Genomic DNA, 23,697 nt, shown 5'->3' on the forward strand with positions numbered 1-23,697 from the left:
AAGTAACGTGATGTGGCAGGTGACAGGTTTTGTATTGGGGCCCTTTGCTTGCAGTGTCCAGTTAGTAAATAAGTATCAGATGATGTATTTGGTTTGGAGAGTGTTCAATCTTATCTTCCTGGTGAGTAATTACAGTTCATGCCCTCTACCTCTGAGTAATACAGGTGGAATTCTCAGGATTTTACAAATGCAGAACTGGGCAGAACAACCTGTTCAGGTCAATTTTAGAAAGGCATGCTTTGTTCTATGAAGTGGAGTGTCATCTTTATATTCTTTTTATCTATTCTATCACCATTGTCACATCTTTTCTTCAGGCTGTTTTCTTATTTCTTGAAGGTATTTCAAAAGTTTCAATTCTCTTACCATTTCGAAGTCCATCAATGTTGACATTGTCTGTAACTTTTCATCCTGAAAAAAAAAAGTAGAAGGCTTTTTACATGATGGAGGCAAATCTGAGAAAATATTTAAATGATATCATTAAGTCCTGGTTCACAATGATGCGGTGCGGAATTCGCAGCTGTATCTGTGTGAATTCTGCACCGTATTACAATCGCACCCCGTTCATGCGAACTGCTTGCGGGTGTGTATGTTAAAGCGAGTTCCACTCACCCTGTCAAAAAATAAAAGTCAGCAGCTTCAAAAACTGTAGCTGCTGACTTTTAAAAAACAGCCACTTACCTGACCCTCGGTCCCGCGGTGTGTCCCCCAAAGCCCATTTCACCGGCCGTCCTGTATTCCAGGAGGCCGGCATCTTCAGTGTGGGCATCCGGCTGTGATAGCTTGCGGCTTCACAGCTGGGTACCCACTGCGCATGCGCGAGTAGCGCTGCACTTCATGAATGGTCCTGTAGTCTTCTGGGACCTGTCACGTGTCCCAAAAGACTACAGGGAGGGAGGGAGGACACCTTCCACTTCCGATTGCCTAGGCGAGTACCTGTCAAATTCGGGTACCCGCTCCCCCCCACCCCCCAAAGGTGTCAATCCTTAATGGGGAGTGGGGGAGCAGTTCTTAAAGAGGAACTTCCCCTTTTGGGTGGAGCTCTGCTTTAAGTTAACAACACCATGAAATCGATTTGCAAAACATGGTGCGATGTGCAGAATCGGATTGCATGGGTGTGACATGGGTTTGGCATCTTCACCCTGGGCACTAGATGACCTAGTACTGACATGCCCTGCTTCCCCCTTTATGGACTTGTGGGAATTCTTCCATACAACACACACATACAACTGGGTCCTGTGCCCTTTGCAGTACTATCTCAAGAACTGTTATCAGCCCTGCATAGGCTACCTCTGTGAACTATAGAACTCCTCCCCATATGGTATGATAATAGGGAGATGGGTGGGTGGTCTATAATCCTAACATATTCCATAAATATTGTATAGTGAGTATGCGTTGTGACTTTATGGCAGAAAATGTGTTCCGTATAGGATTACCAGTTGCATATAAAGAAAAAGTCTTGAAAATGAAAAGGGATGCCACTTCTGGACAGGTAAGTTGCAATATACTGTATTAAATTTTTTAGTTTTTTATTTATTTTTTTTTATTCTTGAGTTTGGATATGCATCGATGACTATTGAGTTATAGTAGACTTAATACAGAAAAAAGGTGTAGCACTCATGTGTATACCATAAATAATAATAATAGTAATAAAACGACTAGCAAAACACTAGAATGATCATATCATAAAAACTGATGACATGCGTGATGGGAATGATAATATAAATGCATTAATAAAATCTGTGACAACCCTTCATCCTAATGCAGTCACCTGAAGCAAAGGGTAAATGAGCCTTTTGTGCAGCAACTCCTCCAAAAAGTATAACCCCTCCATGACCAGAATAAATGTGTATCAAATACAGCTGGGCTCTATATAGAAATCCCTCTGGATACAAATGTAAATTCTCTATGGCATCACTCGGCCACCAGTCCGATGGGGTGAATCCTCCTCCTGTCCTGATTTTTTTTTTCTCCTCTTGTAATATGGCGAGCAATAGGCAGCCGGAGCTCTTTATATTACATGATTCTGGCCGCAGAGAGAGAAGTATCTGAGCTGCAGGAGGGGACCAGGAAAAGAAATCCCTCTGGAATTGAGCATTTTTTCCTGCTGATGTGTGATGGAGCTGCCTGTGTTGGGGTCTATTCCTGGTCGGAGGTGGGTAGGGACGGTGCTTGGAGGTGGGTAGGGGGTGTAGACAAGAAGTGACTCAGAAGGAGGAGTTCCTGTACCTATTCTCTGAGAAAAAAAGCCCTGTTTCACATTAAAAAAGTAAGCTTCCATGCATATTAAAGTGGTGGTAAAGGCTGAAGGTTTTTTTTATTTTCACGTATTCTATGCATGAAGGTAAAATACTTCAGTGTGCAGCCCCCCCATGGTTACCTAAGCCCAATCCAGCAATGTGCACTAGAGCAGAAGCTCTCTCCCTCCTCATTGGCTGAGACACAGCAGCGGGAGCCAATGCTGTCAATTACAGCCAGTGAAGAAGGAGCTGGTGACGGGGCCGAGCCGTGCTCTGTGTGTCCAGCAGAGGCGGCTCGGGAGCGAGCACACACGAGTGCCCCCAGAGCAAGTAGCTCCGGGGGCACTCAGCAGGGGGGGAGGGACTGCTCTTTGCAAAACCATTAAACAGAGCAGGTAACACGGTTGTTATTAAAAAAATAAAAACTGAGTCTTCAGTGTCACTTTAACTGCTTTCCTGCCACCCTATAGCAGATATACTGCTACAGGGTGGCAGGGGGTGTGCAAGATCATGTATATATACGTTATTTTGCATTTCCAGGTAGGGGGCGCATGCGCCCTACCTGCGCCGCCATTCGCTGCTGTCAATCACCGGATCCCAGCCAGTGATTACCTGCCGGCACCCAGTGATTACTGAGCATCTCCGATGGGGAGGAGGACTTTTTTGTTTACTAACAGTCCTCCTCCATGTCAGCTCGGACACACTGCTATGGATTGTTATGCACAGCACAGCCATCCAAAGCAGTGTGCTTACAGTGAAGCACACTGACACGGTCCCCTAATAAAACACTCCCTGCATACAGTTAACCCTTTGATCGCCCCTCATGTTAACCCCTTCCTGCCCAGTGCCATTAGTACAGTGTCAGTGCTTTTTTTTTAGCACTGATCACTGTATAGGTGTCACTGGAGATGTCAGTGACACCAAGTCAGTTCCCCCCAGTGTCAGAACGTCCGCCGCAGTCCCGCTATAAGTCACTGATCGCCGCCATTACTAGTATATATACCGCCATTTGTAAACACTATAACTTTCATGTAAACCAACTCATTTACATGAATTTGGATTTTGTTTAGTAAAGACATGTAGCAGAATAAATTTTGGCCTAAATTTATGACGAAATTTGATTTTTGTAATTTTTTTTACTGGACATGTTTAATAGCCAAAAGTCAAGAGTATTGTTTTTTTCTCAAAATTGTCGGTCTTATTTTTTTTATAGCGCAAAAGGAAAAAAAATGCACAGGCAATCAAATATTGTCGAAAGAAAGCTAAAAAAAAAAGGACTTAAATTTAATATAGGTGCCGCGTTGCATGACTGCGCAATCATCAAAGTAACGCAGCGCCGTACCGCAAAAAAAATGGCCTGGTCTGGAAGGGGGGAAAAATCCTCAGGAGGGCAAGTGGTTAAAGTGGACCTTACACCTAAATTGTAAGCTAAACTTTATAAATGTGTCTCTCTTCCCCTTTAGATAATATACAGTACTTTATTTTCCCGAAGCTTCTGCCAATGGCACTTAGGTGAAGGTGATGTCATCCTCCTTCCGGCCAGATCCTGGGGAATGTACAGTATCCCAGATCTTGCTGGGAAGGCTATCCTACAAGTCCTAGAATTCTCCGGACTTGTTGGAAGGATGGTAATGTCACCCTCTGCAATATAGAAACCAGGGGGAAAAGGTGAGTATAATATCTAACTCCTATCCCTACTTTTTTTTTAATACTGTGTTTCTGCAAAGGAGGCACATTTAGAAAGCAGACCTTGTATGTATTGCAAGGTCCACTTTAAGGGAAACCAAGCTCTGATCCTGAACCAACCAACAGGACCTTCTTAAAAGAATCATGGGCACCTGGGCAAAGTAATGCGCTGGGGCCCCTACCAGTCTTTGACAAAGTATGCACCTACTCTCAAGAATTAAAGTATAAAGAGTTGATAGAATTAAACATATGTGTATTAATCTTTTCAATAAAATCAGTTTTAAACAATAATAAAACATGCTGTAAAACCAAGACTAATCAACACAAAGGGCACAGTACAGCAGGGACAGGAGGGCACAGTACAGCGGGGACAGGGGGGCACAGTACACGGGGACAGGAGGGCACAGTACAGTGGGGACAGGAGGGCACAGTACACGGGGACAGGAGGGCACAGTACAGTGGGAACAGGAGGGCACAGTACAGCGGGAACAGGAGGGCACAGTACAGCGGGGACAGGAGGGCATAGTACAGTGGTGACAGAAGGGCACAGTACAGCAGGGACAGGAGGGCACAGTACAGTGGGGACAGGAGGGCACAGTACACGGGGACAGGAGGGCACAGTACAGTGGGGACAGGAGGGCACAGTACAGCAGGAACAGGAGGGCACAGTACAGCGGGGACAGGAGGGCACAGTACAGCGGGGACAGGAGGGCACAGTACACGGGGACAGGAGGGCACAGTACAGTGGGGACAGGAGGACACAGTACAGCAGGGACAGGAGGGTACAGTACAGCGGGAACAGGAGGGCACAGTACAGCGGGGACAGGAGAGCACAGTACAGTGGGAACAGGAGGGCACAGTACAGCGGGAACAGGAGGGCACAGTACAGCGGGGACAGGAGGGCATAGTACAGTGGTGACAGAAGGGCACAGTACAGCAGGGACAGGAGGGCACAGTACAGTGGGGACAGGAGGGCACAGTACAGCGGGGACACGAGGGCACAGTACAGGGGCAGGGGGGGAGATGTCATACCAATCGTAGATTTAGACCAGTAACAGGCTGCTACTGTCCCCAGATCCAGGGACACTGCCCGGGACACAGCCAGCCGGACAGCTTAGTAAAAAGCATGACTATCCCAGCAAATCCAGGACAGTTACATAGTTAGTCTGGCTGAAAAAAGACAAAAGTCCATCCAGTTCAACCATAGAAAAAAAAAGTTATAATCCTATACCCACAGTTGATCCAGAGGAAGGCAAAAAAAACCCAGCAAAGCATGATCTAATTTGCTCCTGCAGGGAAAAAAATTCCTTCCTGATCCCCCGAGAGGTAGATATTCCCTGGATCAACTTTACCTATAAATGTTAGTATCCAGTTATATTCTGTGTATCTAAGAAAGAATCCAGTGACAAGTATTTTTATTTTCTATTTATTTCAGGTACTTATATAGTGCTGTCAATTTATGCAGCGCTTTACATATGTATTGTACATTCACATCAGTTCCTAACCCTCAAGGGGTGTACAATCTAAGGTGCCTAACTCACATTCATGAATATACATAGTAGGGCCATTTTAGACAGGATTCAATTAACCTACCAGCATGTCTTTAAAGTGTGGGAGGAAACCAGAGTACCCAGAGGAAACCCACGCAGGCACAGGGGGAACATACAAACTTCAGGCAGATGGTGCCATGGTTGGGATTCAAACCAATGACCCTAGTACTGCCAGGCGGAAGTGCTAACCATTTAGCCATTGTAGGATGTAATGCAAAATTTTCAGGGGCCCCCCCATGCACCTGGGGCCCCTGAGCACTGCCCATACATTAACATGGTCCTGATTGTCCTGTTAAGAGAACTGCTGCAAAAAGTGACTGCAGAGCTCATTCTCCACTGGACTTCACATTTAGCTCCGCAGTCACTTTTGCAGCAGTTGTTCTCTTATTTGGGGTCACAATCCTGCGCACTGTCCTTTTGTCCCTTTCGGTCAGTCAAACATGTCACACATATTACTAGCAGCGCACACAGTGAATGACGAAAGTGAGGCTTCCCACCTGTTAGCTAGGTGTCTCATCACACAGCGGAAGCAAAAGAATGTTACATCACTTCCGCTTTCAATGTGAAACATGTCATCACTTTCACACCTGCAAACCATGTAGTGTTTCCCTTTCTTTTGTCTAACTCCATATATATATATATATATATATATATATATATATATAATAATTAAAAAATATATATACAGTTGTGTTCAAAATAATAGCAGTTAGAAATCACTAACCTGATCAATCACTGTTTTTGGTAGAAATGATATTTCTACAGGGCAAATAATTTACTAGCAGGTGTAGTAGAGTAATAGAAATCCAACAGACCCAACAGTCATGACATGCATGCTGCTGATTCTGTGTAATTGAATCACTAATTGAAAGGGGCATGTTCAAAATAATAGCAGTGTGGAGTTCTATTAGTGAGGTCATTCATTCTTTGAAAAACAGGTGGAAATTATTGCCCTTATTTAAGGAAGGAAGGCAGCAAATGTTGTACAGGCTGGTTACAGTGCATTTCTCTCTGAAATTCTAAGGAAAATGGGCCGTTCCAGACATTGTTCGGAAGAACAGCGTACCTTGATTAAAAAGTTGATTGGAGAGGGGAAAACATATAAAGAAGTGCAGAAAATGATAGGCTGCTCAGCTAAAATGATCCCAAATGCTTTAAAATGGCAACCAAAACCTGAAAGACATGGAAGAAAGCGAAAAACTACCATTCGAATGGATAGAAGAATAGCCAAAATGGCGCGGACTCAGCCAACAATCAGCTCCAGGAAGATGAAAGAAGGTATAAAGTTCCCTGTGAGTACTGTTACAATTAGAAGACGCCTATGTGAAGCCAAGCTATCTGCAAGAAGCCCCCGCAAAGTCCCACTGTTGAAAAACAGACATGTGCTGAAGAGGTTACAATTTGCCAAAGAGCACATTGACTGGCCTAAAGAGAAATGGCGCAACATTTTGTGGACTGATGAAAGTAAGATTGTTCTTTTTGGGTCTAGTGGCCGGAGACAGTTTGTCAGACGACCCCCAAACACTGAATTCAAGCCACAGTACACTGTGAAGACAGTGAAGCATGGTGGTGCAAGCATCATGATATGGGGATGTTTCTCATACTACGGTGTTGGGCCTATTTATCGCATACCAGGGATTATGGATCAATTTGAATACATCAGAATAGTTGAAGAGGTCATGCTGCCTTATGCTGAAGAGGAAATGCCCTTGAAATGGGTGTTCCAACAAGACAACAACCCCAAACACACCAGTAAACGTGCAACATCTTGGTTCCAGACCAACAAGATTGACGTTATGGAGTGGCCAGCCCAATCCCCGGATCTTAATTCAATAGAAAACTTGTGGGGTGACAGCAAAAATTCAGTTTCTGAGGCAAAACCAAGAAATAGAGAAGAACTGTGGAATGTAGTCCAATCATCCTGGGCTGGAATACCTGTTCACAGGGGCCAGAAGTTGGGTGACTCCATGCAACACAGATGTACAGCAGTTCTCAGAAACAGTGCTTATACAACGAAATATTCATTAAGTGATTCAAAGGAAAGCAAAATCTTCAAACATTTTTCAGTTTATATAGTGAATGTTTGAGTTTGTAAAGAAGAATACAAACACTACTTTATTTTTGAACAGTCTAATATTCACTATTCTTAAATTTTTTTAGAGGAACAACACAAATTTGATATATTTTTCTTCATGTTTTGATTTGGAATAGAATGTGTAGTGTTCCCAATGCATTTGTGTGTATGGAAATAAAAGCTATTAGAAGGATTTTGAGCTTTATTCACTTTTTTCAACACACTGCTATTATTTTGAACACAATTTTATATATATATATATATATATATATATATATATATATATATATATACACTCAGTATATAATTAAAATGCATTTGCCAATGTGCAGTATTCAACAAAAACGGCTGTTTTTAATCTAAAATGTTGAAGGTGTTTCATCAGGTATTTGTGGGCTGGCATGATCATGTTTTGGGGATTTTTGTGATGATACACAACCTGCTATAGCACTTTACTTTGACCTAGAGTCAAATACCTGGAAAATGAGGAAGCTGATAGTCTTCTTTGCTTACACAATGTATATTTGTTAAGTGATTAGCTACGCCCTCTACTCAGAGAGAAATGACAATTCTGGTTTCTCTAGACTTGTCCCAGAACATCTCTAACCCTTCTAATTAAAAAAAATATTTTTACTGATCTAATCAATGACCTCTGTGCAGAAAGACAAGCTGGATCCCCACTTAGTAGTCATCATTGTTTCTTCATACATAAAATATTTATACCAAGCTTGTCGAAATTCATTTACTGTTGATTGATTACCTCTGCTACTGCTTAAACTTAATACTTCCTAAGGCTAGGTTCACACCTATGCAGGTTGTGTTTCAGTAGTTTCTACATTGCATTTTGGATTTTTTAACTTGCGTTTTTTTTTATATATTTTGCGTATTTTTTTTTTTTTTTTTTTAACTTTTTCATGTTGCTATGCAGATTTAAAACACAAAATGCAGCAAAAATGCAATACATGCTTTTACATGTACATACATTCTGCAGCGTTTCCATTGAAGTCTATACTGTAGAACCAAAAACAAAAAAGTTGTTGACCCTTTCCATAAAATGCACCAGGTGAAAACACACAGATGTGAACATGTCCCATAGGAGATCATGTTAAATGGACTGTACTGCATTTCTGCAAAATGCTGCAGAAAACGCTTAGGTGTGAACCTTGCACCCAGTGGAATGGAAACCAATTATGGTATCTTAAAATATCCACAGGTGACATTTTAACCAGTTACACAGGAGGTCTGGTGCTGGAATTATCACTCTCACTCTGACGTTCGTGGCAATACCTCACATGGGTGGTGCGATTACTGCTTACATATTCATGCAGGACCTATATGCGCATTTGTATTAACATTTTTTTATTGTATTATTTACTTTGTTTAAATTTATTTTTATTTGTATATTATTTTTATTGCACACTGTACTTTTTTTTAAATTAAACTTTATTGCTGTCACAATGGATGACCAACATCCCTTATCAGAGCATGACAGTTCTTCTTTATGGAATGATCTGGGGTCTAATAGACTCTTTTCTGCCCTCCAAAGTGTCTGATCACACTAAAATCAGTTTGACCAGATGCTTTACAAGCCAATAATGGCTTGTAAGCAAACAAACCAAAACCGTTGTTGACAAAACCTCATCGCTTCCGGTTTCTGACATCACAGAGGAAGAAGAACAGCGGAGGATCCTCTTAATCTGTCTAGGGCATGCAGTTCAACAGGTTGCATCGGTACTGGGCTCCCTGATGGGGAGTGAGAGCCCAGTAAAGGTAGCAGGGGAGACCCAGATATCACAGTCCCACAGGTACATCTTAAAGAGGAGTTCTGGCCCCCAGCCCCCCTGCCAAAAAAAATTTAAAGTCAGCAGCTACAAATACTTATTAATTTTAGGGCATTTACCTATCCAGGGATCCAGCGGTGCCCTGATCCATCAGCTATCTGGTGCTAGCACCACCTTCTTGACTAAGGGAAACCTTGCAGCTTCACAGCTGGTTTCCTACTGCGCATGCTGGAAGTGGGAGTGGGTACCTGTCAAAAACAGGTATCCGTTCCCCTCCAAAATGTGGCAGTGGAGGGGGGAGGAGGCAGATAGGCAGAGTTTCCAGTTTTGGGTGGAACTCCACTTTAAAGATGGGAAGAGGTTAAAGGTTTAAAGGCTTCAACCATGTCCCCTTTTCTCTTCTTTCCTTGAGGCTGTAGAACCCTGGCCAAAAATGTTGAGACTAACACAAATATTAATTTACCAGAATGGAAACGTGCAGTCATCATTACTTTGCACAAAAAGGGATTCACAGGCAAGGATATTGCTGCTACTGAGATTACACCTAAATCAAACATTTATTCGATCATCGAGAACTTCAAGGAGAGAGGTTCACTTGTTATGAAGAAGGCTTCAGGGTGCCCAAGATAGTCCAGCAAGCGCCAGGACCGTCTCCTAAAGTTGATTCAGCTGCGGGATCCGGGCACCACTTTTGAAGGATGGCCTGGTGTCAAGAAGGGCAGCAAAGAAGCCACTTCTCTCCAGGAAAAACATCAGGAACTGACTGATATTCTGCAAAAAGTACAGGGATTGGACTGCTGAGGACTGGGCGAAAGTCATTTTCTCTGGTGAATCCCCTTTCTGATTGTTTGGGGAAACTGGAAAAAAAAATTGTTTGGAGAAGAAAAGGTGAACACTACTGTCAGTCCTGTGTCATGCCAACAGTAAAGCATCCTGAGACCATTCATGTGTGGGGTTGCTTCTCAACCATGGGGGTGAGATCACTTGCAATTTTGCCTAAGAACCCAGCCATGAATAAAGAATGGTACAAAAACATCCTCCGAGAGCAACTTCTCCCAACCATCCAAGAACAGTTTGGTAATGAACAATGCCTTTCCCAGCATGATGGAGCACCTTGCCATAAGGCAAAGGCGATAACTGAGTGGCTTGGGAAACAAAACATCCCCAGACCTTAATCCAATTGAGAACTTGTGGTCAATCCTCAGAAGGCAGGTGAACGAAAAACCCCACAAATTCTGACAAACTCCAAGCACTGATTATGCAAGAATGGGCTGCCATCAGTCAGGATGTGGCCCAAAAGTTCACTGACATCATGCCACGGGGAATTGCAGAGGTTTTGAAAAAGAAGGGTCAACACTGCAAATATTGACTCTTTGCATAAACTTCACGTAATTGTCAATAAAATCCTTCTGAAATGCTTGTCATTATACTTCAGTATACCATAGTAACATCTGACAAAAAGATCTAAAAACACTGAAGCAGCAGACTTTGTGAAAGTTAATATTTGTGTCATTCCCAAAACTTTTGGCCAGGACTGTATATATAAATGGTTGTAAACCCTTACATATATTTGAAGTATGGTTGCACTCACATAAAAACGGACATCATTGAGCATTGATAGGAAAAAAATAGATTTTTTGCCTATCAATGCTCAATGATGTCCATTTTTATGTGAGTGCAACCATACTTCAAATAAATGTTGACTTAATGGTTTTACACCATGCGGAGCACTCTTTTATACATGTTTCTTACCACAAGTCTGAACCTTATCCGGAGTGGTGTAGTTACCCTAATTAGGGTCCAATGCTTGAAGGATCTTTGCTTGTTCTCTTGGTGATCTGGAAGAGGATCTGGTTGTCCAGCTTTCTGGGTTGTTTACAACAAAGCATGATTGACCACTCTTAATGGGGGTCATGCCTTTCTGGTAAGCCTTTCGTATGAGTGGTTGGTGACACAACTGTCCTTGGTTTTCCTTTGTTTCAGCACAGCCTCTGTGGACTTTTTCTTTATCTAAATTTTTTGATGGACTATTTTTTGTATGACACATATTTCACAGTTTTTTTCACTAATTATGTGTGACTTTATTAAGCGTTGCACTTTATGTATATAAACAATTTGAGCAGGAGCCTTTTTATATGGTTCATAGTAGTCTGGATGGAAAGCAATATGGTGAGGTGGTCTGAAAGGCTTTTGGGTTCCTTTCAGCCCAACCCACCACGACCTCTCTGGTTATACTTTTTCTTTGTTCTCCAAAGATTGGCACAATTTGGAAAAAATGGCTCTATAATATTATTCTGTATCTGTGCTAAATCAGCTGCTCTGGATGTACAGTTGCCCCTGGAGTATAAAAGAAAGTAAACAATGATTTGCATGGCTCTGCCCCTCACGCCTTAAAGCTTGGGGTGTGTGACCATAGTGAGACGTGCAGATACCTAATCTGTGGTTTTAGGAAGGCTCTGCTGTGCTTCCACTTGTTCAAGGGGGGTGTTTTGGTTCCTTTAAGCCCAGCTAACTATAATCTGTCTTATTATACTCTGCTTTCTTGTTAATCCCCCAACCCTGTATATGTCTTTACAAATACAAATCTACAAAAAATCTGAAGGATATATTTTAAAAATATATATTTTAAAAAATATATATTTTTAAAATATATTCTTCAGATTTTTTTTAAGATATAAAAAAGTAATTTTAACATATTTTTACATATATTTGTAAATGCATTTCAAAAATGTAAATTTGTATTTTTAAAGACATACAGTATATTTTAAATGTATTTTTAAAAATATTGTTCATATATTTTGTAATAAAAATCCATTTCAACATGCAGTATATATATATATATATATATATATATATATATACACCGTATTTTTCGCTCCATAAGACGCACCTGACCATAAGACGCACCTAGGTTTTAGAGGCAGAAAACAGGAAAAAAAAAATTCTGAACTAATGGACTGCAGACATAGTACAGGAGATGACCAGAGACTGCGGACAGCACAGGGATGACCAGAGACTGCGGACAGCACAGGGATGACCAGAGACTGCAGACAGCACAGGGATGACCAGAGACTGCAGACAGCACAGGGATCACCAGAGACTGCGGACAGCACAGGGATGACCAGAGACTGCGGACAGCACAGGGATGACCAGAGACTGCAGACAGCACAGGGATGACCAGAGACTGCGGACAGCACAGGGATGACCAGAGACTGCGGACAGCACAGGGATGACCAGAGACTGCGGACAGTACAGGAGATGACTGCTGACCTTTGGGGAGGGGGGGGCGGGTACCTGAATTTGACAGGTACCGCTCTTACTTCCACGGAGTTGTTCTTTGATCTTACCTGTTCCTTTATCCAGCTGCACGCTGTCTTCCCGGCTTCTGTAGTGTGGGCGCTCGGCATGACAGCCGGGTGCCCAGTGCGCATGAGCGAGAAGCACTTGCGCTTTGTGATTGGTCCGGCGGCTTCTGGGATCTGTCATGTGTCCCAGGTACCGCCTTACCATTCACAAAAAGCACCGCTTCTTGCGCATGGGCACTTGGCACCCGGTTGTCAAGCCCAGCGCCCACACTACAGAAGCCAGGAAGACAGAGCGCTGCTGGATAGAGGAACAGGTAAGGTCAAAGAACAACTCCGCAGAAGTAAGAGCGGGTACCTGTCAAATTCAGGTACCCGCTCCCCACCTCCCCAAAGGTCAGCAGTCACTCCATAAGGTCCCGCTGCAGAGCTGAGCGGCCGACCCGGTATTCTGACACAGCGGCGGTGGAAATACCGGACCGGCCGCTCCATAATGGTGATGGTCAACAAGCCTTGGAATGGCATTTTGAAGTATGGGATCAATGGCTATATAACATTCGGATGTATCTGTTGTAAACCAGTAGTTCTAAATGTACAGTTACCACAAGGGTAAAAGGAAATGGTTTGAGTCTAACTTTAATTCTAAATTGGAGAACAAATCATGTTTCATAAAGAGTGTACTGTGCTCTGCACTGGTTCAGTGGGGGGATTTTGGGGTCTCTGTTACCCAACTCATCATAACCTGTTTGGCTATACTGCCCCTTAGTTAGGTAAATGTGTAGTCTTTGTATTTACGATTTTTTTGTGCTTCCAAGAAAATTAATGTCTGTTCCGCATTTTGAACTGTTAGAGCATTTTTTTTCTTTGTGTGTGTGTTTGGTGTTTTATTGTTCACCATTATAGAAGGTGCATTTTTCTGGAAATTGAACCAAAACTCTTGGCATGTTTTGTCATTGAGGTGGTAGCAACTGTACGATATATTAAGGAATTTTTTTGTAAGAACTGGGCTCCTTGAGTCATTTATAACAGGAGATGCATTTTGTGAGTGTACGAATTCTGGCAAAAACTGATTTCAGTAACTGAAAAAGTATTCCATATTGATAACATGAATGAAAATGAATGCAACTAATTTACTGTACCATATCCAGAACTACTCGGAAGGTCATGTGTATGGATACGAAGGTGGGATCTCTCCAGTCTGCGACAGGTCGGAAATTCATAAGAAGAGTTGACTGATTCAGAACTCCCAGAAAATCTGCTACATCATGGTATCCACATGTGCTCTGGCCATAACATGTAGCTGCTGGAAAAAACACAGAACGGAATGGACAAAGATGGGTCAAATGTTCTTTCAAACTAGATATCAAACATCAGCATCCATCCACATCCTGCATGGGCAAATCACAGGTTTGTAAGTTATTTTCAAAGTTTTTATTTTCTAACTATATAAAATTAACTGGACAACAATTTTCTTCAAAAGTTTTGCTTCCTGAAAACATTTGGTGATTATGATAGACCCCTTCAAACTGAACACAAGTATAATTTGTGAATGACGTTAACATGTAGGATGTTTGAAAAATATGAAAATAACTTTTAATGACTATAATGTATTTAATGGCATAATGTCTCCAACACTCTGCATGAGTTTAACAAAGTTAAAGGTGTTTTGCTGCTGATTTTTATTTGTGTCCAGTGCATCTCACTGCAGTATCCAATAATAGTCAGCCAGCATTGATGGACTCCAGTTGAGCAAATACTGTGTTTTCATTGTGGCAATATCCTGGTGAAGCCTTTCACAATGTTCAATACTGACGGCACCTAGATTTTCAGGAAAGTCCAAATTTGACTGCGGAAAATGAATCTTCAGTAACATGTTGCACTTCATGGTCTTGCATGCTGTAAGAGGGTTGTCAACCAGCTGAATGTAGTTTTGTGCTCTTTAAATGCCAAGAAAATTCTCAACGACATCCTTAAATGCTTTCCAGGCATTTTTCTCTGGCCCCAATAACAGATTATCAAACCACTTGTCATTAATGACCTATCTGATCATTGGACCAACAAAAATGCCTTCCTTGATCTTGGCATCAGTTATTCTTGGAAACGTCTGTCTCAAATAACCAAAACATTCACTGTTCATCGCTTTCACCAGATTTTCTCAGTCTCAGTTTTATGTAAAGAGGAGGAAAAAGTATCTTTTGTCGGTTCAACAAGTGTGAAATCTGACATTAAAAATAAATTCACCCAAGTAGCCTCCATTAAGTGTCTCCTGCACTGGAATATATGCCCTCATTTGTATCAGAGATCCTCTGACCCCGACTAGCATCTACTGTCAGTTGCCCAGGGACTTGGTGGATAGGAGAAAGGAGATGCTAATCTTGTGTAGATGATCTCTGATACAACTGAAGGCATATAATTTAATGTGTTTTCATAAAATTTAGCCCAATTCCAATTTCCTATGGAATTGAAAGTTTAAGTTTAGGACCTGAACATTCACACCAGTAGGTGTTGGAAAAGCTTAAAGCGGAAGTCCAGCCTATTCCTAATGTAGCTTAAACCCACCTGTTCCAAACCATATTCCAAACTATCTGCCCTGTATAAGGAAAATGTCTATACTTACCTATTCTGAGAGCGATCTGGACCAGTAATATTATCTCCTCAGTGGCTAGCTTGAGTGAAGAGGAGAGATCACCAACAATGGCTGCAGAGTCTGGGTGGTGACGTCACCTATAGAATTACTATGGGGCATCCATTGTCAGCTGCCCTCCTCTCTACACTGAGGCTGCTGCTGGTCTCTGTATCAGAGGATCTCTGATACAACTGAAGGCATACAATTTAATTTGTTTTCATACAATTTACCCCAATTCCAATTTCCTATGGAATTGAAAGTTTAGGACCTAAACATTCACACCAGTAGGTAATGGAAGAGTTTAAAGTGGAAGCCTATTCCTAAGTTTAAACCTGCTCCCACCAATTCTAAACCCTGTTCTATCTGTCCTGTGAAAGGAAAAATGTCTATACTTACCTATTCTGAGAGCGATCTGGACCAGTAACATGATCTCAACGGCCGGCTTGAGTGGTTCATGAACCATGTTTTTCTGCCCTGGAACCAAATTTGTTTTTCTTCATGTAATGCAACTCTCTTGCAAGACTGTCCCATTCGCATAGGTAACAACAGTACTTTGTATATCTGAGCTGCATTCCAAGCCAAAGAGTCACTACTTTTGCATCTCTGTAGATATTCCAGTTGTATTTTGATATGGTTCAACAACAGTTCATTGCAGGCATTGCAAATTGTGAAAACTGAAGATTTCAATTAAATAGTACAGGATAGGTTAAATTACAGGTCTTTTCGTGATTAGCAGCCAAAAATCTACAAGGTACACCAAAAAGTGTTCAGGAAGCAAAATCTTTGTTGTCCGGTGAACTATCCCTAAGATACCTTAATACACATATGCGAATCACCTGTATGTTGTGGTGTGCAGCGCTGGACAAAGATGCCGGTCCATTAACCTCCCTAGCGGTATGATTATTTCAGATTTTTGGTGCTGAAAGCGGTACCATTATTTTGCATGGAAATATGTAGTTTTTTTTATTGTAGGCCTGTAATTTTTAGGAATAACTCACTGAAATCTGTCCGAACAAGAGTCTATTAAACATCCCGGGTATGATAAAATTTGAAACATGAAATCATAAATTATAATTTAATAAATAATCAAAAAATAATAATAATATAATAATAATACATTTAATTCAATAATGTATTCAAACCAAAAACACTGAAATTTGAAATAGAGCGCCAAGTTCACACATCGCTGAGCTCAGTTGCAGAATAGTTTTCAGTGTCTGATGGCGAATTTCCCCACAAATCATTATCACTCAATTCTGCAAGTGGTTCTGATTTACTGTCGCTGTTCTCTAGCTGGTCTAAAACTGCTTTTGACCTAAAGGAACACTTTTTGGGCGCCATGGACTTTTCTCAGTTTTCAGGCAGAAAGAACAAACAAAATGCAGGCAGGGCACAAGACAAAGCACTACAAAATGTATGTGAAATGGGTTGAAACAGCAATGTTTTACTATGTAAAATTTGTTTGGAAAAAAAAAAAATTTAAATTTTAAAATTTACCGCCGCCGCCCGTACGTCCCGACATCACAGGGACTGGAACACAGAAGCTGGATGCCGGCATCGGCAGGAGGAGATGGCCGGGGACGCTGCAGGGGACACATTGTGGGAGCGCAGGACAAGGTAAGTGCTGCAGGGAATCTCTATGCAGCGCCGCATGGTAAGCCCGAATGTAGCTCGGGGTTACCGCTTTTGGTACTGACATTTTACCCCGAGCTACACTCGGGAATACCGCTAGGGAGGTTAAAATCTACGTTCTGGTGGGTTGTCAAGGTATTCAATATGATTGGGCTGTCTTAAAGCAACACACCTAAAAGTGTCCTAAAGATATACACAGAATCTAAGACTAGAAGCTCAGACTGACTGTAGTTTTCTGTGATAGCAACACATCTAGTTTAGGTTTTTTTAGATTTACCCTTTATTTCTTCATCAACCTACTGAAGTTAACTTTTTTTTCATTAATAAAAGCAGAAAGTCAAGAAACGGATAATTTAGAAGAAACTTACCACATAACAGAACCATAAGACTCCGCAGCATTTCAGAAGAGTGACAAGCAGTCAAAGCTGTAGGTATTTTCTTTGTTCTGAACTCATATTCCAGGCAAGGTAAGATCGAGCAGTTAAACTTGACTAGCAACTCCCCTGGTTGCACATGCAGGATATTTCAGCGGCTGGTGCTAGATGCAGGATTTCAAGTGGGATATATTGAACATTTGCTCTTTCAAGCCTACATAGTAAACTAAATATTTCACCTGCCCTTGCCTGGGAGTGGCGTTTAACAAGGAGGAAGGGCTGGACAGAAAAACGTGACAGGTACATTTAAGAAAAATGTTTTAATAAATTGTGTTTGTCTAGCATTGGACACAGAAATTGTGTTTGCCTAGCTTGGAAACTTGGGCTGGTAGGTCATAATAGACAATGTAGGATGGGTTGGATTATGTGGGTTAATGGATCCATTTCCGATACTATTTAAAGTAATATGCACAAACAAGTAAAATTGTGCATATTACAACTCCATTTCCTTATATTTTATTATGTAGCGAGTTGTTTAGAAGCTTTATGGGAAGCTGAATACAATAGTTTCATCCATACAGGTATGTGCATGCTAAACACAATTAAAGAAGCACTTTACTAAGCACTATTTGCACCTAAAGTTGAATAAAATTTTGGCTAGGCTTATATCTCGGATAGCTATACTTTAGGGTTTTCTACCTTCTATCATGCAAACTTTCTGTGGTAACTCAAATCAGTGGGCCTTATTCTGAGTGCAGGAGCTCATTTTATTTGCTTCATGACAAACAGCATGCCATCTTAATTTTAATTCATCCAACTAGGGGCGTCCCTAAGGTTGGTGTCACCCAGAGAAGGAACACTTGGTGACACCCCCTCTCTCTCTCTGCCCTCTTTCTACCCCTACCCCTCCCCGCTCTCTCCTCTCTCTCTCCCCCCTACCTACCACATGAAGCTGCAGTGCTGTCACCAGGGTCCGGGGATTACACACTGACCTGCTGTATACTCTGCCCACCCCTCCAGCTCTCCGACTTCAGCAATGGGATGTGGACCCGCCCCTCTCCGGAAACTCCGAGGAGGAGAGGTGTCCGAAGTGCCTGCCTCACTGCCCGTCCCCTCAATGATTGCTTATTTCAGCAGCGGCACAAACAGGGACAGACTGAGCCTCTCATGGGGCCCTGTAGTGACCCCGGGACCTCGGTCAGTCCGCCCCTGGTGGAGCGGGTCCGGTGTCACCCCCTTGCAAAAGGTGTCACCCGGTGCGGCGTGCACCCCCCGCACCTGCCTAGGGACGCCCCTGCATCCAACACCTAACATTTTTACATGTAGACATAACACACTGTAAAATGCTTTCAAGTGAAGCTATTTTCAAAAAGAATAGTTGCAAAAATAATTCAAGTAACCTTTGCAGTTATGTTAACCACTGCCGGACCTTGGGCATAGAAAAAGTGCTCTAAAAAAAACTTAAACGTTGCCAAGGCATATAATACCCCTTATACCAGGGGGGGTCAAACTGATGGCCCTCCAGCTGTTGCAGAACTACAATCCCCATCATGCCTCTGCCTTTGGGAGTCATGCTTGTAACTGTCAATCTTGCAATGCCTCATGGGATTTGTAGTCTGTCAACAGCTGGAGGGCTGCCAATTTGACACCTGTGCCTTAAACCATGGTCCTCCATCCACAGCATCGCTCCCAATCACTCTTGGACTGGGAATGGCTGGTAGGACTGTGGATGTGCTTCATCTAGGTTTCTCACGTACATATGACAAGATGCTCCAGGGTTCCTTACTGATATGGAGAAAGCAGGCATTTTGTTTTCTCAGAAACATAATAGGTTCTGTTCTAATTCCTGGAGCCCAGAGGCTTTATAAAGCTTTGGTGAGCTAAAGCCTCCACTCCTTGGTCCACAGCTTACCTGGTAGCCAAACCATGTTATCAGTCTTGGAACTTTAAATATCTGCAACTTTCAGAAATGCTTAATTCTGTGTGAAATGTGACAATAAAAATAAATTCACCCATGTAGCCTCAATTAGGTGTCTCCTGCACTGGATTATATGCCCTCATTTGTATCAGAGATCTTCTGACCCCGACTAGCACCTACTGTCAGTAGCCCAGGGACTTGGTGGATAAAAGAGGTGCTAATCTTGGGCAGAGGATCTCTGATACAACTGAAAATTTAGGACCTGAACATTCACACCAGTAGGGAATGGAAGAGCTTAAAGTGGAAGTCCAGCCTATTCCTAACTAAGTTCTAAACCCACCCTTTCTAAACCCTATTCTATCTGCCCTGTGAAAGGAAAATGTCTATACTTACCTATTCTGAGAGCAATCCGGACTAGTAATATGATCTCCTCAGCAGCCGGCTTGAGTGAAGAGGAGAGATCACCAACAATGGCTGCAGAGTCTAGGTGTTGACGTCACCTATAGAATTACTAAGGGGCATCCATTGTCGGCTGCCCTCATCTCTACACTGAGGCCGCTGCTGACTGCTGATCATGTGATAGACCAGATAGTGCTCAGAATAGGTAAGTATACACATCTTCCTTTCACAAAGTAGATAGAATAGGGTTTAAAATGGGGGTGGGAGAAGATTTAAGCTTAGATAGAAATAGGATGGACTTCCACTTTAATGGCTGTATTCTGTTGTGGCTATTCTCCCTATTCTCAGCAGCCTGCACTAGAGGGGATATTTGCACCTTTCTGGGGCACGGGTCCCACTTGGCTACATCACATACTCTTGTGATTTTATGTTTTATATTACCTCGACCTTCTGAGGAGGCAGTTAGCAAAAAATGTTAAAGTACAATATATGTAAACCCACACCTTGTAAAACAACCCATTCAGTTTAAAATAGAAATTAAAAGCAAAACGTTTATGTATACATATAAAAACATTATAAATACCTTTTTACCCCCTTTTTTATAAGTAATTATATATCCTCTGATCTGAGTTGCATAGAGAGCTTAGAGTGGTGGGGGAGTTGAAACAGCATGCACTAGTCTTCCCAGTGAATGGTTGTTCGGGGGGGAGGGGACATGTCAGCACAAGCTTGACCATTGGAGGAGAGCAAGCAGAGTTCTCATCACAGCCAGAAAACTGACCACGCTGTGATCTTCTGCCTAGTGTGGTCATTTTTAATAGGAAAGCAAAGTGACTGGCAGGAACACCAGGGATTTCACACAAAGGAAGCAATACAAAGAGAACATGATACTTTTTCATACAAGTACTTGGTACAGCAGGCATATATCAGGAATATGAAATGTTGGGTTTACATATTCTTTAAGGATACAGCCACCACCTTTGCATAGCACACATTGTGTGTCATGGATGTCCAACCTGTGGCCCTGCTGTTGTGGAACTACAAGTCTCATTATGCCTCTGCCTTTGGGAGTCATGCTCAGGCTTACAATGCCTCATGGGTCTTGTTGAAGGTCTGCAACAGTTGGACACCCTTGCTGTATGTAGTAGGCCCTGTTAAGGAACAACATTTATTTTTGTGGTCCAAAGTACATACTGTAGGTAGAGGTTATAAAAAAAAATATATATATATATATATATATACATACACAGTAGTGGTGGCTCTGAGGCAAGCTTTAAATGTACTCCTGTATTTTATGATTGTTTGCAAACTAAAAATATGAATATGTAAACAAGTGCAGCACTATGGTACTAAGAAAAAACAATGAAGTGCATCACATGAAAAAAGTATCAATTAATGTTAAAGCAGAACAATAAAGTGCATCGTTAAAAGTGCAAAAAAAATCCGAACTTTTTGCACTTTTAACGATGCACTTTATTGTTTCGCTTTAACATATATTGTTACTTTTTCATGTGATGCACTTTATTGTTTTCTCTTAGTACCATAGCGCTGCACTTGCTTACATATTCAATTTTGGGGATTGTTACTTGTGTTCTGTGCTAGCTGCTTCCCATTATTACCTAGCGCTCATCTATTTTCTATTATTTACTTAAATGAAAAATATGATATGGCAAATGTAAGAAATTGATGGTCTTTTATTGTTCCTTAAACATTTGTATGCATTTGTAATAAATCATATGTGTATGGCTTTAATATGACTCAATGGGGCTGATTTGCTAAAGGCAAATAGACTGTGTACTTGGCAAAGTGCAATTGCACTCCAGAGCTTAGTAAATCAGGTGAAGCTTCCCTTTTCCAAGAATACCCAATCACATGCAAAGAAAATAAAAAAAAACAGCATTTTTGCTTGCACATGATTGGATGATGGAAGTCAGCAGAGCTTCTGCTCATTTACCAAGCTCTGGAACAACTGCACTTTGCCAAGTGCACAGTTTAATTGTAAAGGATTGAGTATATCCCTTAAAATCATAATACAGACTCAGTTTTCATTGCAGTTCTGCACTGCAGGACCTGAACAGAATAAACGTAGACGAACTTAGTGAGAAAACAATGTTTATTGGATTTGGGCTGTTTGTAAAACTATACAAATTTACAGCATAGTGCAAATAGGTCTCATTAGTGCATCAGATTCAAGTAGAGCTACAGTGTATACAAGGCTGTCAGTTACAGCCACGGTGTGTGGGCGAGGTTATTCCTGAAGGTATTGTATTGATAACACGGATATAAATCAGGCGTGTAGCTGGTAAGAATAGTATTTCATAGTAAATCCATATTAGCAAAAAATAAAATATCTGAGTTTCCACTAGCAACCTATTAATGTTACGAAAAAAAAACCTGATTATTGGCAATGGGCATTACCTTCACTTTTCACGCTTTGAAAAATATGCGTTCACTGCTCCGTCCCTCATAATGTAGAAACATCAATTGTCAGTGTAAAATAAACAGAGAGGCTGGCAGGGTACAGGCTTTTCTACTCTACTGCGTTCTAAAGAAAATTCACTTTTGTTTTAATGCATCCGAAACTTAAACTTAAAGCCTTTAACTATTTCCAAAAGGGGAAGTTCCGATTTTCCTCAAAGCTACATTTGGAAGTTCTTTTTTAAGGGAGGAAGAAGGTACCTGATTTTGACAGCTATTGCTCCCACTTCCTCTCTGACCACCTAAACGATCACAGCATCTTGGGACATGTCACAGGCCCCAGGAGACTGCGGGACGCAGCAGGGGCACAACATGGCTTGCACGGTGCAGTGGGCAGCCAGCTCTGGAGCCGCAAGGAGTAACAGCCAGATGCCCACAGTTAAGATGCCGGTGCCAGGGACCCAAAGGCCTGCGAAGAGTTGGGTTGGGTGAGGACAGCACTGGATCCTGGGACCGGTAAGTTACAGTTACAGTATTTGTAGCCGTTGACTTTTACATTTTTGTTTACAGGGTGAAGAACCGCTTTAAGTTCAGTGGGGTTTTAATTCTAATTTATGCCTGTCTGTCCATATGGAATTATTGTCTCTGTAGCCATATGCAGCAAGATACGGCGGTATGTACTGACCATGTCGCATCCGACAATAATTCTATAAATGAACTTATTAGACGCTATCACCATCGGATATTTCTTTATCATCATTTCTGCATGTATGTGTATTTGCGTGTAGTTATCTATGCACGTATATGCACATAAAGTATATGTACTGTATATGTACGTTATCCATTATTTTCTATGATTTTATCAGTCACATTTACTGTACATTTACATTATATTGTGTTTTTTATAACCTTGATGAAGTGGGTGTTTTTTCTGTCCCCTGAAACACGTTGGCTTTTTAAAAAAAATATAAACTAATAAATAAATGTTGACTCTTATCCTTTGGTCTGGCACTTCTTCCATTAGTGCATATATAGTTACATAGTTAGTCTGGCTGAAAAAAGATAAAAGTCCTTCCAGTTCAACAATTAAAAAAAAATGCATTAAAAAATATGCAGTGAGATTTCATTCTTTTGGTGGGCCAAAAGCTACTAAATCTTCATTGCTGGCAAAGGGAATGACATTTTGCTTCCTCAACTACAGAGAAAGCAATTTCATAAGGAAAAACAGGGAGCCTCTTAGCGATCCTGTCGCTGCAGATTTCAACAAGTTGCCAGAGGCTTGCAGCATCCATCCAATATCAGCCTAAATCCATAATGCTACATGATAATTTCAATGCTTGCTAAAGATTATCTTTTCAGACAAGTGGAAAAAAATATATACAGCATATATATATGTATATATATATATATATATATACTCTATATTTATATATACACTTCACGGTCACTTTATTAAGTACACCTGTTCAATTGCTTGGTAGCACAAATTGCTAATCAGTCAATCACATGGCAGCAATTCAATGCATTTAGGCATCTAGAGGCGGTGAAGACAACTTGCTAAAGTTTAAACCGAGCATCAGAATGGGAAAGAAAGGGGATTTAAGTGACTTTTGATCTACTGGGATTTTCACCTACAACCATCTCTAGGGTTTACAGAGAATGGTCCAAAAAAGAGAAAATATCCAGTGACCGGCAGTTGT

The 23,697-nt window shown here is 41.5% G+C and overlaps 1 protein-coding gene across 1 annotated transcript in view; it reads right to left on the reverse strand.

Moving 5' to 3' along the window:
* Window positions 1-17,509, reverse strand: part of LOC149449716 (5-hydroxytryptamine receptor 3A-like) — a 49,734-nt gene extending 32,225 nt beyond the window's left edge. The window contains exons 1-3 of the mRNA XM_089692880.1: window positions 17,257-17,509; window positions 13,770-13,933; window positions 364-408 (exon numbers count right to left, since the gene is read on the reverse strand). Coding sequence (XP_089549006.1) covers window positions 364-408; window positions 13,770-13,933; window positions 17,257-17,287 — 240 coding nt within the window. The 5' untranslated portion in view covers window positions 17,288-17,509. The remainder of the gene's footprint in view (window positions 1-363; window positions 409-13,769; window positions 13,934-17,256) is intronic.
* Window positions 17,510-23,697: the final 6,188 nt, after the last annotated feature.

The sequence above is a fragment of the Staurois parvus genome, unplaced genomic scaffold (genome assembly GCF_062004578.1).
Source record: "Staurois parvus isolate SC_StPar_1 unplaced genomic scaffold, SC_StPar_1.0 ptg000607l, whole genome shotgun sequence".
Classification (NCBI taxonomy): Eukaryota; Metazoa; Chordata; class Amphibia; order Anura; family Ranidae; genus Staurois; species Staurois parvus.